This window comes from Thermobia domestica, chromosome 18, assembly GCF_964235325.1.
Source record: "Thermobia domestica chromosome 18, izTheDome1.hap1.1, whole genome shotgun sequence".
In the NCBI taxonomy this organism is placed as follows: domain Eukaryota; kingdom Metazoa; phylum Arthropoda; class Insecta; order Zygentoma; family Lepismatidae; genus Thermobia; species Thermobia domestica.
In genome coordinates, this window is record NC_137471.1 from 173,652,977 (window position 1) to 173,668,053 (window position 15,077).

The following is a 15,077-nucleotide window of genomic DNA, read 5'->3' on the forward strand; positions in this document are numbered from 1 at the left end:
AATTATTGCAAACACAACTTAGTTTACACTCTCATTTTTATTATTACGATTACCAAGGATCTTCCATTCACCAAAATTAAACTATACTAATTTTACAGTTTTTCTGTAACATCTTCAAAACAGATAAAGAAATTGAACAGTGTAAACCCAGTGCGCTAGACAATATTATTTGGCATTTTTACGAATCACCTAGCACCTAGCTTTTTACGAATCATCTAGCCGTCCCTTTGCAGCTTATAGGTGTATCTCACAAATCCATGCCGCATCTATTAATAACTACACAGCAAAACGAGATAGATGAGTCGTGATAACGGTATGACATGCACAATAATATTGACTATTGTACTACATTTCCATTTTTCAAGTTATTTTTTATCGATTTTGAGAATATTAAAGAAATACTGTAAAATTAGTATAGTTTAATTTTGCTGTATGAAAGACCCTTAATATCTACAATAATATAAAAAATCATACTTTTTGTTTGTGACAGATATTATTGTAAAATTGTACGCTTGACATTTTTTCTTTTCAGTTTCAATAAATTCAAATTAAAAAAAATCCATAAAAAAAATGGAAGTCTATATAATTAAGAAAGTGGAAGAAAATATTAAAATACTCACATGATTGACCAATAATTTCATAAACCCTATGGATACTCCAGTCTTCCTTTGGTTCTAATTTCTCCTCTACTGCCTTATAGTATTTTGTAAAACTGCTGTAGTTCGGCCAATAGCATTTTCTTTTCCCATCTAGTAACCAATTAACCGGCACTAGTTGTATCCCGTCGGAGAATTCAACAACATAATACTGTGCCTCTGGAATCTTTTCTTCAGACATTTTGCACTGACGGTATGGAATTCTATAACAGGTAAAAACGAATAACACAGATGTATAAAGAGTTTAAGCATGCAAAAATATGATGATTTTTTCCCCCATAACTGTACAGCTGAACGTATCAGCAACTTTTGTTTATGAGTTCAGTTTGCTTCTCGCAGAAAACTGTTAACGAATCAGTTGAAACCATTTCAGCTCTAACCTAACCTAAGAAATGTTTACAAGATTTAATCATATATTTCATAGCAAAAACAGTAGTGCAACTTGGTTTTGATAGCCCAACTACCTCCAATCACTTCAAGGTGAACTGAATATTTCACAAAAAAAGGCATTATATTTTCAGCAGGTTAAAGAATGTAATAATGGAAAAACAACCCAAGATTTTTCGTCAATTGGAATCTTGATGCATTTTGCTTTTATATCGTCACATGTGAGAGAGATTGCATCGGATGTTAACGAAGTGACAACTACAATCCCAAACATGGAAGACTTACATGGCACATCATATAAATCTCTTTGATCCATGTATTTTCTCCCAAGTATTCTCACAGAAGAACCAACTTGTATATCATGAACTTGCACAATTTCACCTGAACGAGTAATGCATACGTTATTCGGTTGTGTTGCTTTCAATTGTCCTGGAAAAACTGAAAAAGATTCACGAGCAGATTGCTTCTTTGGTGCGGAAAGACTGGTTTTACGATTTTCACATACTAAAGTGTTTTGATTCGTCTTTTCTAAAGCAAATAATTATGTGTATCTTCGATGAACTTGCTGTAGTGGTTGCCTTGCGAACTAACTTCTTTAATGTTTGCATAAAATTTTCGAACTTGAAAGCACTGAACATATCAAGATTACCAAATTGCAAAGCATCGTCACCAAGGTGTAGAAGTCCATGTATGTTATGCGTCACATGTTCCCTTCCGTACAAAGCAGGAAAATTTTTTACAAAAGCACGTAACAATTCGGATGCATACTTGCAATGTGTAAGTACGTGCGTTTTGCTAACCATTATGGTCATCGCAACATGAAGAATCAGAAAATGTATATATATATCCTCCCGAACTACTCCTTTCAAGCACACAACACCAGTATACAGCAAGAACTGTCTAAACTCGGTGGCCTTCCACTGGCGCACGAACCGCAATGATCTCGGCTTTCTAGCGAACTCTTCTGGAACGTATTTATCCAAAGAAATGAGATTTGATGATAACTTCTCGCATTCAGCGTGACGTAATCGTACTTGTAACGGACCATCCAACCATAAGAAAATAATTTTGCGCATAACACCTAAGCATACTAAATGCATGTAATCTAAGGGCACATGCTTTACCATATCAAAGTCTGGAATTTCTTCTATAATTGAGATTCCTGTATGGTAATCTTCATATGTATGCTTTCTAAAATCTTTATTACATCGTTTAGGCGCATCACTATCAAGGAAACACTCTACCATTGACAAATTCACCATCCACCAAGCATTTAGTGCAGCTTGAATACCCTGTGTGTCCTTTTATGCACAGAATGTAAGATTTTGCCGGTGCATCACAGGTAGGGCACTTAATCGTACTGGCAAAGTTTTGCCATTAATCTCATATCCACTATTTATAAGGTCTTTCGTTTCTGTTATGAAAGCTCTTAGGTATTCATTGCTGTTGGAAGGTTTATTTTCACCATGGTAGAGCCCCACTATTGCAACACATGTTGAAGTAGTTGTGGAACACAGAATAGGCCAAAAAGAGCTCTGAGAAGATCTGGACAAAGGAAGTCCATCAATGGCAACCACTAAGTTAATTTCAGCTTGTTCTACAAAAGTTTCATCATTCGACGTAAGCATACTCAACGCATTCCTTAAACCGAAATGAATGTATTTTCCGGGTGGCACTTCAACTAATGAAGAGACAGAAGGCGTACTTAATAAAGTTCGCGGATCCATTGGAAGATATGAATGACACGGATGGTTTCTTAAAATTTTTAATAGATCGCCAACAGCGTCGTGGCATATGTTTCTTCGTAAAGCCCACTGAGCTAACTGGTTGGCGAGGTCATTTTCACCTGATTTAACGACAGTCGCATCGTCCTCCATTGATTTATCTTTACATTCTGAATATTCATAGAGCGGTGACACACTGGCACTATCGTCATCACTTTCCGACGAAGGTATCATTTCTTCGTTTAGGCTTTTCTCAGTCAAGTCTGCAGACATGAGGGACAGATCTTCTGTAGCCTGTTCTTCCTTCTCATAGCTAGGTTTTTCGTATTCGCTCGGAGCACTGTTCAGCATCTGTCCAGCTAAGTTTCGAATCATCCGCCTTTTATGCCTAGTTGTAACTTGGCTTACAGGTTTCCTTCTTTTCTCCATGGATATTTGCTTTATCTGCAAACAAAAATTAATAAAAGTGGGAAAACCTTAAGGCCAATTTCAAGGACGAAATTCAAACACTGACGCAAAAACAGAGCTCGAAATGGACCGGGGGGGGGGCACGGTGGCTCAGTGGTAGAGCGATCACCTCTGGTGCTCGGGGTCCCAGGTTCGATCCCAGGGATTGCCATGTGAGCTTGTGGTGGACAACACAGTGCTCGTGGGTTTTCTCGGGTTTCTCCCGTTTCCTCCCACTTTCTCATTCCACCAATTTTTTCTTCATCATTCTCCTTCATCGTCCCCTTTAGCCCTATCGCTGGCACAATCGTCGGACGTTAAATTACCCCTTTTCCTTTTTTTCAAAATGGCCCGGAGCGGACCGGACGGCGTTCCGGTTCGTGAAATGCGGGAACCATTCCGTTCCGTCTCGTGAGAAGATTCAATGAACCACACAAAAACTCATACAAATTGAAGCACACTTCAGAAAGTATCTAGCGTTCCGTTTCGTGAAACTTTCCATTTCGAGCCCTGTGTAAAAAAGAATTATTGGGCCATAGAGTGAATCGTTATATTAGGTTAGTCTGGTCAATGGAACAGAACAATGCTATCGGAAATAGCAATATATAGAAAATTTAACACGAAACCTATCAAATACGCATGAATAGTAAGTACACAAATTATAAACAAATATTTTGACTTTTGATTTTTTTTTTTTAAACTATAATCGGTTCAGCAGCTCCTTAAAGTAATATAAGTAGTATACATATTAAGATTACATAAAATAAATTTCTCTGATCATTGGATGACATCATATAGTGTAGCGATTATGACGACACCGCATTCGATGCTGTCTCGTATTATTGGCCTGTCCCGATACTTTTGCTTAACCCTGAATACATTACCCCTGCTGCCTCCTGACCCTGAGTGGACGCCGAAAGTGGGATGTTCCGGCTGAGGATTGAACCCAGGACCACGCTAACAAGAAACCAAAACTACAATCACTAGACTACGGAACACTTCTAATGAAATATGCAGCAAAATAAATATTATAAAATATAACCTTACGCTTTTTAGAAATGCCTATTTTCGATATTTAATCACTGAAAATTGCCAATATTAATTGACAAGTGACTGCCAGTGACAGTGTCTGGCTACGTTTAAAAAAAAAAAAAAACACATACACACACACACACACACTACTAATTTTAAACCCAGCTATTGTAACCAGTGCCACCCCACTGCACAACAGTGTTAAGCTGTTCTAACATTTTCAATGCTCATCAGTTCCAGAGCAAATATATTTGTCCGGCTAAATCCCATTTCCAGAACAATGTGCGGCAAGAAGGAGAGGAGGGGGCACTCGGAGAGGGCTTGTTACTGCACGACAACGCACGCCTACATACAGCCAAACGGAACGGAACACATCCCCGGTGGTTTAACTAGTAAATTCACTATCACCCTCCGTATAGCCCGGACGTAGAAGTTTCGGATTCCCCCTGAAGAACACCTCCATTTTCATACACTGAAAGAGGCACCACAGGTACACTGACCTATTAGGGAACCTTGAGTAACATTACTTTGAACAGGGCATGGATGATGTGGTGCCACGTTGGAATAATTGTTTAGACAACAATGGTTCCTTCTTCGAATAATTGTACCCCAAACACAGTAGTTTTATTTTTTGAATCATCCTGGTAGTATCGTAGAATGCATCGAGTGAACTCATTTTCACCTTACACCGTGTTTTTGTAGAGTGAGTTTTTTTTATTTATTTATTTTTTATTTTTTCAAATCCTAGATGATGCTGTTCTTTCCGTTTACAGCAGGCTGAGGCAGTTTTCAGCTTTTGGAAAAGGGGTTTATTTGCTTTTTGAATAATGTTCACATTCTTCGTTTTAATTTAACTGTCTACACTAATTCCTCGATTGTTCACACTTCGCTTGGAAACTGTATGTATGCGAATGATTTTGTGCTCCAAACCGTGTGCTTTCATATAACAATTTTGTCAATAGTTAAAATACTGCGAAAATAATACCTTTTTGAAAGCTTCTTTTAAACGTAGACCCTTTATTGCACTTTCGCAGGTTTTCCACAAAAAAAAAAAAAAAAAAAAAAAGTTTTTTGTGTAATCAGTTTTGGAAATTTGTCCATTATTTTTAGCCCCGCTTCCTTTTCAAATTCAGAAATTCCGCAGTTCAGTTTGCTGTACTGCCACGCGCTTACCCCACTACTAAATGCGGACAAAATTACCTTTCCAAGGGTGAAGAAGTCATTGCTGTATCTTTTAACGGTTCTAGTTATGGTCTATTTCTTGTACTTTCGTAGGTTTAATTTTGTATACACGTCTTTAAATGTGAATAGCCTTGCTCCGAATGCATTGTTTTAATAAATAATTTGGGATTGTTCATTGCACACATGAGCCATTCACATATGTTTGTGTGAACGACATTGCTCATGGTCACTTGACACATGTTCCGACCAGTGACAGTTCCAGATCAGAACTGCAAGGAGCGGGCTACACAAGCCGTACCTCGTGTTGAAGATCGTGGCATACTAAAAAGAACCTTTATTTCCACCACAGGCTATGCTATATGGGGAATGATGCAGATATCTAGTATAGCATTTTTATTTTTTTTAAGTACAAGGGCCAAATGGCAGGATTTTAAAATGTGCAGGCTAGTGACTGATGCAACATTAATTTTATATTCTTAAGTACAAGGACTAAAATGTTACTAAATATAACTCCCCGTGTTCACATTATCAGATAGCACTACCAAATATAGTCCAGTGTCCAGGTGAAATATGTTTTAAGTAATTGTCAGTGAAGTCAATAGAGGAGATTTATAAGTAATTATGGTCAATGTGCCGTTGCGGGGGTCCAATGTTTTACGTGCGAAATTTACATTTTTTCCACTTCTCTTGATAGATTAGGTTAACATTGCTTTACTAATAGTAATAATAGTAAATAGTCATACTTATGACACAACGAATGACATTTACTAATTTTGGCCCTGTACTTAAGAAATACGTCAGGATATTAAAAGCCAATCATACTGGGAGGCACAAAGTGGACTTTTACCGGACGGTGTTTTCCTGCTTCACTGAATATCGAGACAGATATTCCGCCAAATATCCTTCGCTAATTGCCCAGAACTCCTTCTTTCATACAGTATCGGGTGATGCAAATAATCGTTCTTTCGTTCCTAGTGATGTACACAACGCTTAAAAAGAGGGTGCAGTGTGTGTACATACAGTTTTGGCAAAGTGTCCTTGCAATCAAAACACCCGACTCTGCACGCTCTGTGTGTGCTATTTCCTTCTTTCGCTCCAGGTGATGTCTAAAATTCTGAAAGTGGGGTATACAGCCCGGTGTTTTGAATGCAAGGACACTTTACCAGGACCGTGTATGTACTCTTGTACTCAAAGATACACCATCTGCACTGCCCTTTTAAGCATTGTTAACATCATTAGGAACAAAAGAGCGATAATTTGCATCATAGTGGACTTCTGGGCAATTACCTATCTTTCCATGGGTTCCTCTTTTTTTTTCCAATTCACCTTACATCACCACCAACTCTTCCTTCCGGTGGATCATACTGTTTTTCTGCTAGTTTTGGACCCCCGTAACGGCACAAGGACCGTAATTATTAGCAGAATCTTAATCTAACCTACCCAACCTAACCCACCAAAAGAATCGTATTGCAGAAGCAAACAGAACGTAATATAGTCTAACAGCACGAAATTTTCAAAAAAAAAAAAAAAAAAATAGAAATGTCGATAAATTTGGTAGAGCCATCTGCTAATAAAGTAGTGCCGATACCATGTTTCAGAAATAATTTTGGCCCTTGGGCGTAAAAATATGCTAACATTATTACCATTGCACGATTATTAACATTATCAACATGTGCAGTGGTCTGCACATTCTAAAATCTTGCCAGTCGGCAAATTATTACAAAGAACAAAATTGTCACGAAAGTATAATGTACTATTTCTAAACCAATAATTTTCACTGACCGGCATTAATATGTTTTTACTGCTGCTCCCACAGCCCGCTTCTTGCTGTTCATTGAACTGGAACTGTTACAGATAGGAACATATCATATCACTGTGTATTTTCTTTAAAGTGGTACACAAAAGGGCCTACATCCCATTTGTCGCATTACAAGTAACATTTTTTTTTTTTTTTTTATCGCTACAGTAAACAGACATAACTTTAACTAACCTAGTCAGAAATCACAGTTTACGGTATCAAAAACTACTTTTTTCTCTCTCTCTGACGTATTCGATTCATTCGGGAGGATTGAACTGCATAAATCTTTAAAAATCACTGCAAGTTATATTATCTAGCCTTGAATCGAGCTATGTTGCATAAACTATCACATCAAATACCTCAATTTTGCTTCGCTTATTTGCATCAGCCACTTCTGTTGTTTCTCGGAACTGCCCGTGAAAATACACGCTAAGCAATCAAATTATTGCACATTTACACTTGATGTGTATTAAACTATTTGCAACAATACGTATTGAATAAACTAAACTTACTTAACCTATATTCTTCCGCCGATTTTAATTGGTTACAAGCGACCAAAACATTTACTACACTGACTCACTTCCATCACCGCCCGCCTTGCGCAGTGCATCATGGAAACAACTGCTTTACGTTTGGCGGTCGTCTGCTGAAACAGTGAACGATCGCGCCGCGCTGGAAGTTTCTTCAAACATAGTATGAAATTATTATATAGTGATTGAACTTTATTATCATTATTAATTATCTGTATTACTTCGATATTGCAGAATTATACAATACGATGGACCAAGTAATTATATAATACTTTTCTATTATTATATTATTATTTAATAAACAACAACAATAATAAATAATAATAATATAATAGAAAAGTATTATATAATTATTGTATTTACTCTTTGAAGAAGTATTTTATAATAATAATAATAATAATAACAATAATAATGATAATAATAATAATATCAACAACCGCGGGATTATCCTGCCAGGATATCCACAGGATATCGCTCTACTGACAAAGCCGGGATTATCCCGATAGGATATCCTCAGGTTATCCTGACTATGTCCCAATATCCCATACGACATAGTGACATCAATGGGACTTGTTCAGAACATCCCATGGATATCGGATGCTATTAGGGTAAGTAACAGTAACTTGAGGTGCCTTTTAAACTGCAAGTTTGGCATTCGTTTGACACGATCTGGTAATTTATTATAAAGTTTTATTCCTATGTGGTGTAACGAATTTTGAGTTCTTGTTAGGCGGAAATTTTGTATATGAATATGATTGGTTGTTCTTGTGTTGTATTGGTGTAGGTCCGAATTGAGTTGAAAGTTACTTTTATTCATATGTATGAATAATGTTGTTTCGAGAATGTATATACACGGCAATGGTAATATTTTAAGTTTCTGAAACAGTGGTCTACTTGGTGTATGAAATGGAACTGATAACATTATTCGTAACATTTTCTTCTGCATTGTAAATACTTTCTTCGCATAACAGGTATTACCCCAGAAAATGATTCCATACGATAGAACTGACTGGATCAATCCGAAATAAATTGTTTTCAAGGTTTCTGTAGTTAGAATCTTACTAACTTTACGTATAAGATATATTTTCGCGCTTAGTTTCCTCAACAAATCATTCACGTGATCATCTCATGTTAACTTAGAGTCTAATTTTAACCCTAAAAATTTACAAGTTTCAGATACCTGTATGAGTTCCCCGTCTATACGTATTTGATGTCTATTTAGAGAGTTCAGTTTTCCTTCATTGAAACTCATTATAGTTGTTTTCGCTGTATTTAGGTTAAGTTGGTTTGCTTTTATCCATTCTGTAATTTTATCTGTCGTGTTCTTAAATATGAAATCCTCGGTGCAAATGTTATTTGGAATTTCAACTAAAATGTTTGTATCATCCGCAAAAAGTACGCTTTTGTTTGGAACTATATAATCGGGAAGATCGTTAATGTATATAAGGAAAAGTATGGGACCTAATATTGATCCTTGTGGAACTCCCTGCCTAATGTTTCTTACCTCTGACTTGGTTGCACCTATTTCTACATATTGCATGCGGTTAGTCAAATAGGACTGGAACCATAAATTAGCATGACCTCTAATACCATAACTACGCAATTTATTCAATAAAATTTTGTGATTAACAAGGTCAAAGGCTTTTGTGAGATCCAGAAAAATTCCATATATTTTATTTCTTCTTTCTCCCGCTTTATATATATCACTTAGAAAAGCAACTACAGCATTGTTAATTGATTTGTACTTCCTAAACCCGAATTGGCTCTTCGTGAAGATATTATTCTTTTCCAAAAAGGGCACCAATCTGTTATACATAACTTTTCTAAAATTTTGAAGAAAACAGATAGAGATAGGACGATAATTTCCTGGGTCAGCAGTTGATCCTTTTTTGTGTATAGGTCTTATTTTAGCAAGTTTAAGATCTTCTGGAAATGTTCCCGTTTCAAGAGAGGAATTGCATATATCAGTCAACGGTATAAGAAAATATTCGGCACACATTTTAAGCAAATAATAAGGAATATCGTCGGGCCCTGAAGATCTTTTCATCTTCATTTTTCTAATAATCGATCTTATTTCTAACTCTGTGGTAGGTATTAAGTATATAGATACAGAATTACTAGATAATTTTATGTTGTTCGTCTTTTCAGACTCAGAACTTGAGTATGTTTTCGCAACGTTGGCAAAAAAATCATTAAGTAGGTTTGCAATACGGTGTTTATTTGATATTTCTTGGCCATGGTGTATTACTTTTTTAATTCCTATATTTTGCGGTTTTGATGCGGTTGATTCTTCGTTTACTACTTGCCATAGTGTTTTGTTCTTGTTATCAGATTTAGATATCCTATTTGATGTGTGCATTTTCTTTGCTTCTTTTATTACTCCTTTAAGAATATTTCTATATTTATTAAAATATTCTTTTAGTTTCCTATTATTCGTCCTTTTCACAATTGTATGTAGTTGTTTCTTTCTCATGCAGGAATTAACTATGCCTCGTATTATCCAGTTGCATCTAGTTTTGTGAGAATATACCTTTATCTTCTTAAGTAGAAAGGCTATTTCGAAATAGTGCCTAACGGTATTAATGAACTGTCTGTATTTATTGTTTACGTCATTTTCTAGTAACGTGTCCGTCCAGTCTTCCTTGCTAAGAAGATATTGGAAGTACTTAACGTTCGTTTCATGAAAGTTTCTTGCCCACTTACATTCTTTTCTATCAATTTTCCGATCTTGGGGTTGAAGTGTTATGTTTATTTGAACTGCATTATGGTCGGAGAGTGATGTGTTAAGATTATTTGCCTTAAAGGAAGTAGTTTCATTATCTATTATAATTTGATCTATACAAGATTCTGAGTTTTCTGTAATGCGGCTTGGAGTGTTTATAGTGTGTTGTAGGCCGAAGGATTGCAAAGTGTTTGATAATAATGTTAGGTGATTTGATGGTGTCAGGAAATCAATGTTTAGGTCGCCACATAATACGATTGGTTTACTTTCTTTCTTAACTAGAGTTAACAGTTGTTCTAATTTTTCAACAAAACGGGGAAAGGAGCTGTCAGGTGTTCTACACATGACAATTATAATGAACTTATATCCTAATTTTTCGATTTCTATCACTGCATGCTCAAATGTCTGTTCCTCATTTAGATACATGCTGTTGTTTTTTTTTAGCTTATACTTTAATATTTTTCTCACAAACATTAAAACACCACCGCACCTACTGAAGGTCCGGCAAAATCCACCAACACATATATAATTTGGTAGGACTGTATACTCTATTTCACCTTCCCTCAACCAGTGTTCGGTAATACAAATTACATCTGGGTTCATCAGCTCACTGTCGTTTCTAATTAGTATGTCTAGTTCATCTATTTTATTTTATTTATGGCAAAGTATCTGAAAGGCTGTACAATAATTGTACGTCAAAAATTCCTTTAATCATAAAATTTATTGTAAGAAACGAAATAGGCAACTAGAATTTTTTTAAAAATCCATTTTCAGTTTTTTTAACAAAACACTTTTAATTAAATTTTTTTAGAAAAACAAGACCCATTTAGTAAAATTCATTCTTTACTTCTGACTTCTGAACTTGAGGTACTATCCCAGTATTTGCCTCCCGTGTTTCCGGGGAAACAGAAATAAACTTCAGTCAGAAGGCCTGGTTCAAATTTGAACCCTGAGCGTAAGAGAGGATTTTGTTTCCATCCTGTGTTATATAAAGTTATCAACCTCTTTGTTACTCTAAGAAATTTTGTACTTCCTTCTTTCTGGAGATTGAAATATAAGCGAATGTCAATGGTGCTGAGTGCGTCCCAGGAAATGAGGATTATTCTTTACGGATTCCTTGTGTGTTTTTTTTTTTCTTTTTGTTACTTTTAAGTTTAATTCAATGTCTAATGATTATGCACAGATTCTAACGAGTTGAGTTGATTTTAGTTTAGCGTCCCTTTCAGCAGCGAGGCTATATGAGACGTGGACCTAGTGATTAACGTGGAATCCGAACCACATGAGCTCCCGCCGGGAATCGAACCCGGGTCTCCCACGCCAAAGGCGCGTACGCTAACCGCTTAGCCATGGAGGAGCTCACAGATTCTAACGAATACAATGATTATGAAGTGGATGATAATGGTGGCACGATCAAAGTAGTAAGAAACAGAAGATCCTCGAGAAAACGCATGCAGAGTGTGTTTGTCCACTACAAAGTGCAATTGGCGCGAGATATAATTAAGTAGAAACCTGCGCCAAAGGTGAATCATCCGGGCTTCTCAAGCGAATTACGTATTTTTATGTATAGAATAGAGCATCAACACTTATATAGTATTTTAAGTAGGTATATGGCTTTAAATATACGTTCAAAAATTAACAAAATCCATTGGGCTTTACAGAAAAAAAAAGAAGAAGAAAGGGTTTTTCACAATCCTGCTACAAATAATCAGTTTCGACTCCTTGTATTTCCGGAATCGAGCTTGTGCTTTTTTTCAAATTTTATTGCGATTAATTTATCCAATAGTACTATTTGCCATTAAAAAAAATCAAATACAAAGTCCATAAAATAGACAAAATTTACCATCACTTTTTATTGTAAAACTTGAAAATGCAAGTTTCCTTAGAGTGAAACTGTAGTAATTGGCAATGGAGAATGAAATAGAAAAAGAAATATATATTCTGACTTGCGATTCTTCACGGATTACAAGACCTCCATACTTGCTCTTGGCTTTGACGATTGTCTAACTTTGTGGAAGTTCGATGTGCAAATGTGTATGTTTTAAAAATCTTAGATACTTGAATGTTAAATATTTTTCTTGAGTCTGGAATTTTTGCCCACAAAATGCAGTGTTTCATTATAAGCTTTGTTAGTAATATTTAATATACAGGCCTATATATCGCACTTCGGTCAAATGTTTTTTTTTTTTTTTTTTTTGTTTTCTTATATACAATCCTGTCATAGTGAGGAAACGAAGTTGTGTGCTTCAAGATCATGTTAAACTAATACAGTTATACCATTACCACCAAGAAAATTTCTATGGAGCACATGAATTAAGCTGAAGCGCTGGTGGTCATATGTGATCACAGCATCCTTCGCCCAAACGTAAATGATAAGCGAAGATGTTTGAACTTTCTGTTATTTTGAAGCACCCAATTTCTAGTCCTTTTCTGTAGCTATAGATAGTGTAATTTACGTGATATCATACAACAGTCTTTTCGCTGTACACATGGGAAAGAAAATATTTGACAGTTTGCAAATTTTCTTTTGTCAATAACTCGGGAGCAAATGACTTAATTTAGATCTTTTTGTTGCTATCCTTATTATAGTTATAACTTGACAACCTGCCAAAGTCGGTACTCTAATAGGTTATCTTTTGTTGGGTTATTAGATAAAAAATGTCAAATGAAGAATACTTTCTTTCTTGAAGGTACGAACAGTACTCCAATAACATGCAAGTAGAAGACAAACCGCCTGTCTTTATCTGCAGATGGCTTTGTCATTCGAAGCACTTTTCTTATTTGCGACGCAGTATTTTCAGGTCAGAGCGAGTATACTAGTGAGTGGGGTCATCTCAGCTGACAAGTGTTCAGACTAGAACTAATACGTTGTTAGTTTTGAGGCGCATTGTAATTTAATGTGTGTTAGAAGTTATATTTGTTCTTTATATATTATTTTTTTTATTGTTTTCTGTAGATATTTTCCAAGCAGATTCGGGCAACATCCAAGGACTCCACAAATCTACAGTCAGCAGAATAGTGAAGAGAGTTGCACCTATTCTTACAGAAATGTGTCCTATTTACGTGCTGTCTCCTGGCACTCGGGAAGATCGTACTCAAATAATACCATTATTTTTTTTCAAATCGCAGGATTCCATGGAGTAATGGGAATGGTAGATGGCACACAAATTCCGATCCATTCGCCAGGAACCAACAACGTAGAATTATACAGAGAAAGAAAGAGTTATTTTTCTATCATTATTCAGGTAGTTGCTAATCCTAAGGGAGAAGTTCGAGACATTGTTGCAAATTGGCCAGGGTCAACCTAGGATTTTCGATAATTCTTGCGTGTGTTCCCTAATGGAACGAGTTAAAACAGGAAACATGCTCGTGGTGAACAATAAATATCAATGTTGTCGATATTTTGAACCTTTTCCTTCGCCCTCAGACTGCGGCTGAAGAAGGATACAAAGGTGGACATATTAGAACTAGAAACAACGTTGAGCGTTTGTTTAATACATGTAACTAACAGTTTTCTTGTCTGCGAACCAAACTACGTTTAAAATTGGAAACAGCTTTAGCCGTAGTTGTTTCTTCTGCTGTTTTACACAATATAGCAGTACACACTAGACTCGGTAATATTTGTGGTGAACACGATTATTTTAATGTCGATGGAGAAATTTTGCCTCCAAACCTGCCAATATATGCTGTTTTGGAGGATAATGCAATGTGAAATGCTATCGTGAACTCTGTTTGTGAAATGCATCCCTTATGTAAGTCGTAAATAAAAAAAAAAAAAAAAAAAAGGGGAGCAAAGTGGCTAGCTAGCAAGTGGCGCGATTTGGACGAAAACTTAGGTGAAGCAAAATAACTCAATTTTTAAAATTAAAGGTAATCTAACATTAGGGAACGTAATTAATTTTCTTGATTTCAATAGATATTCAATAGCCTAGGATAAGTATGATGACAATAAAGAAAATGATATGTATGTTTGTTGATCTCCACAGAGAACCAAACACCCAACGCCTCCTTGCAAGAAAAGCACGCGCCTTACTATTCAATAATTATGAAAGACTACATCATAAATATGCCCCAAACAAAAACTGAAGTTATGTCCTAGCTTTTGCAGCAAATGGTTTTCGTGTAATCAAATTAAAAAAAAAAAATACATAAAATTCAACGAATTTGGTTAAAGCATCTGTTCAATTAAAAATTTGGCGTTCAGTAAGCTAACGCTCTAGTCCACCGCTAAAATAATAGTTTGATATTTGAACGATAGGTAAATGCCTTTCTTCACATTTTTAGTGTATTTGTAAACTATAATTGTAAGAGTTATGCAATTGCACATCATTTGAAACAAAAATTGTTTCTCTAATAACTGAAATTTGGTGCTGGTGATATAACTCATTTTGAACCAAAATCAGATACAAAAAAAGAATCATATTTTAATATAATTTAATAGAATATTGTCATTTATGAATGGCTAATTAGTACTTCAAAGTATTTATACCCGTCTGACAATTTAAAATGTGACACAGATGTACCGTAGGGTTATGAATAATAGGTATTTAAATTGATCACATAATAGGTCCTCTGTAATTTCTTAATTTAATTTTCAGTTTA

At 35.7% G+C, this 15,077-nt stretch overlaps 1 protein-coding gene across 1 annotated transcript in view; it reads right to left on the reverse strand.

The window, feature by feature from the left end:
* LOC145675399 (uncharacterized) overlaps nt 1–4,253 on the reverse strand; it is a 41,029-nt gene extending 36,776 nt beyond the window's left edge. The window contains exons 1-3 of the mRNA XM_081745803.1: nt 2,350–4,253; nt 1,329–1,481; nt 621–893 (exon numbers count right to left, since the gene is read on the reverse strand). Of these exons, the coding sequence (XP_081601929.1) occupies nt 621–893; nt 1,329–1,481; nt 2,350–3,196 (1,273 nt within the window). The 5' untranslated portion in view covers nt 3,197–4,253. The remainder of the gene's footprint in view (nt 1–620; nt 894–1,328; nt 1,482–2,349) is intronic.
* Nucleotides 4,254–15,077: the final 10,824 nt, after the last annotated feature.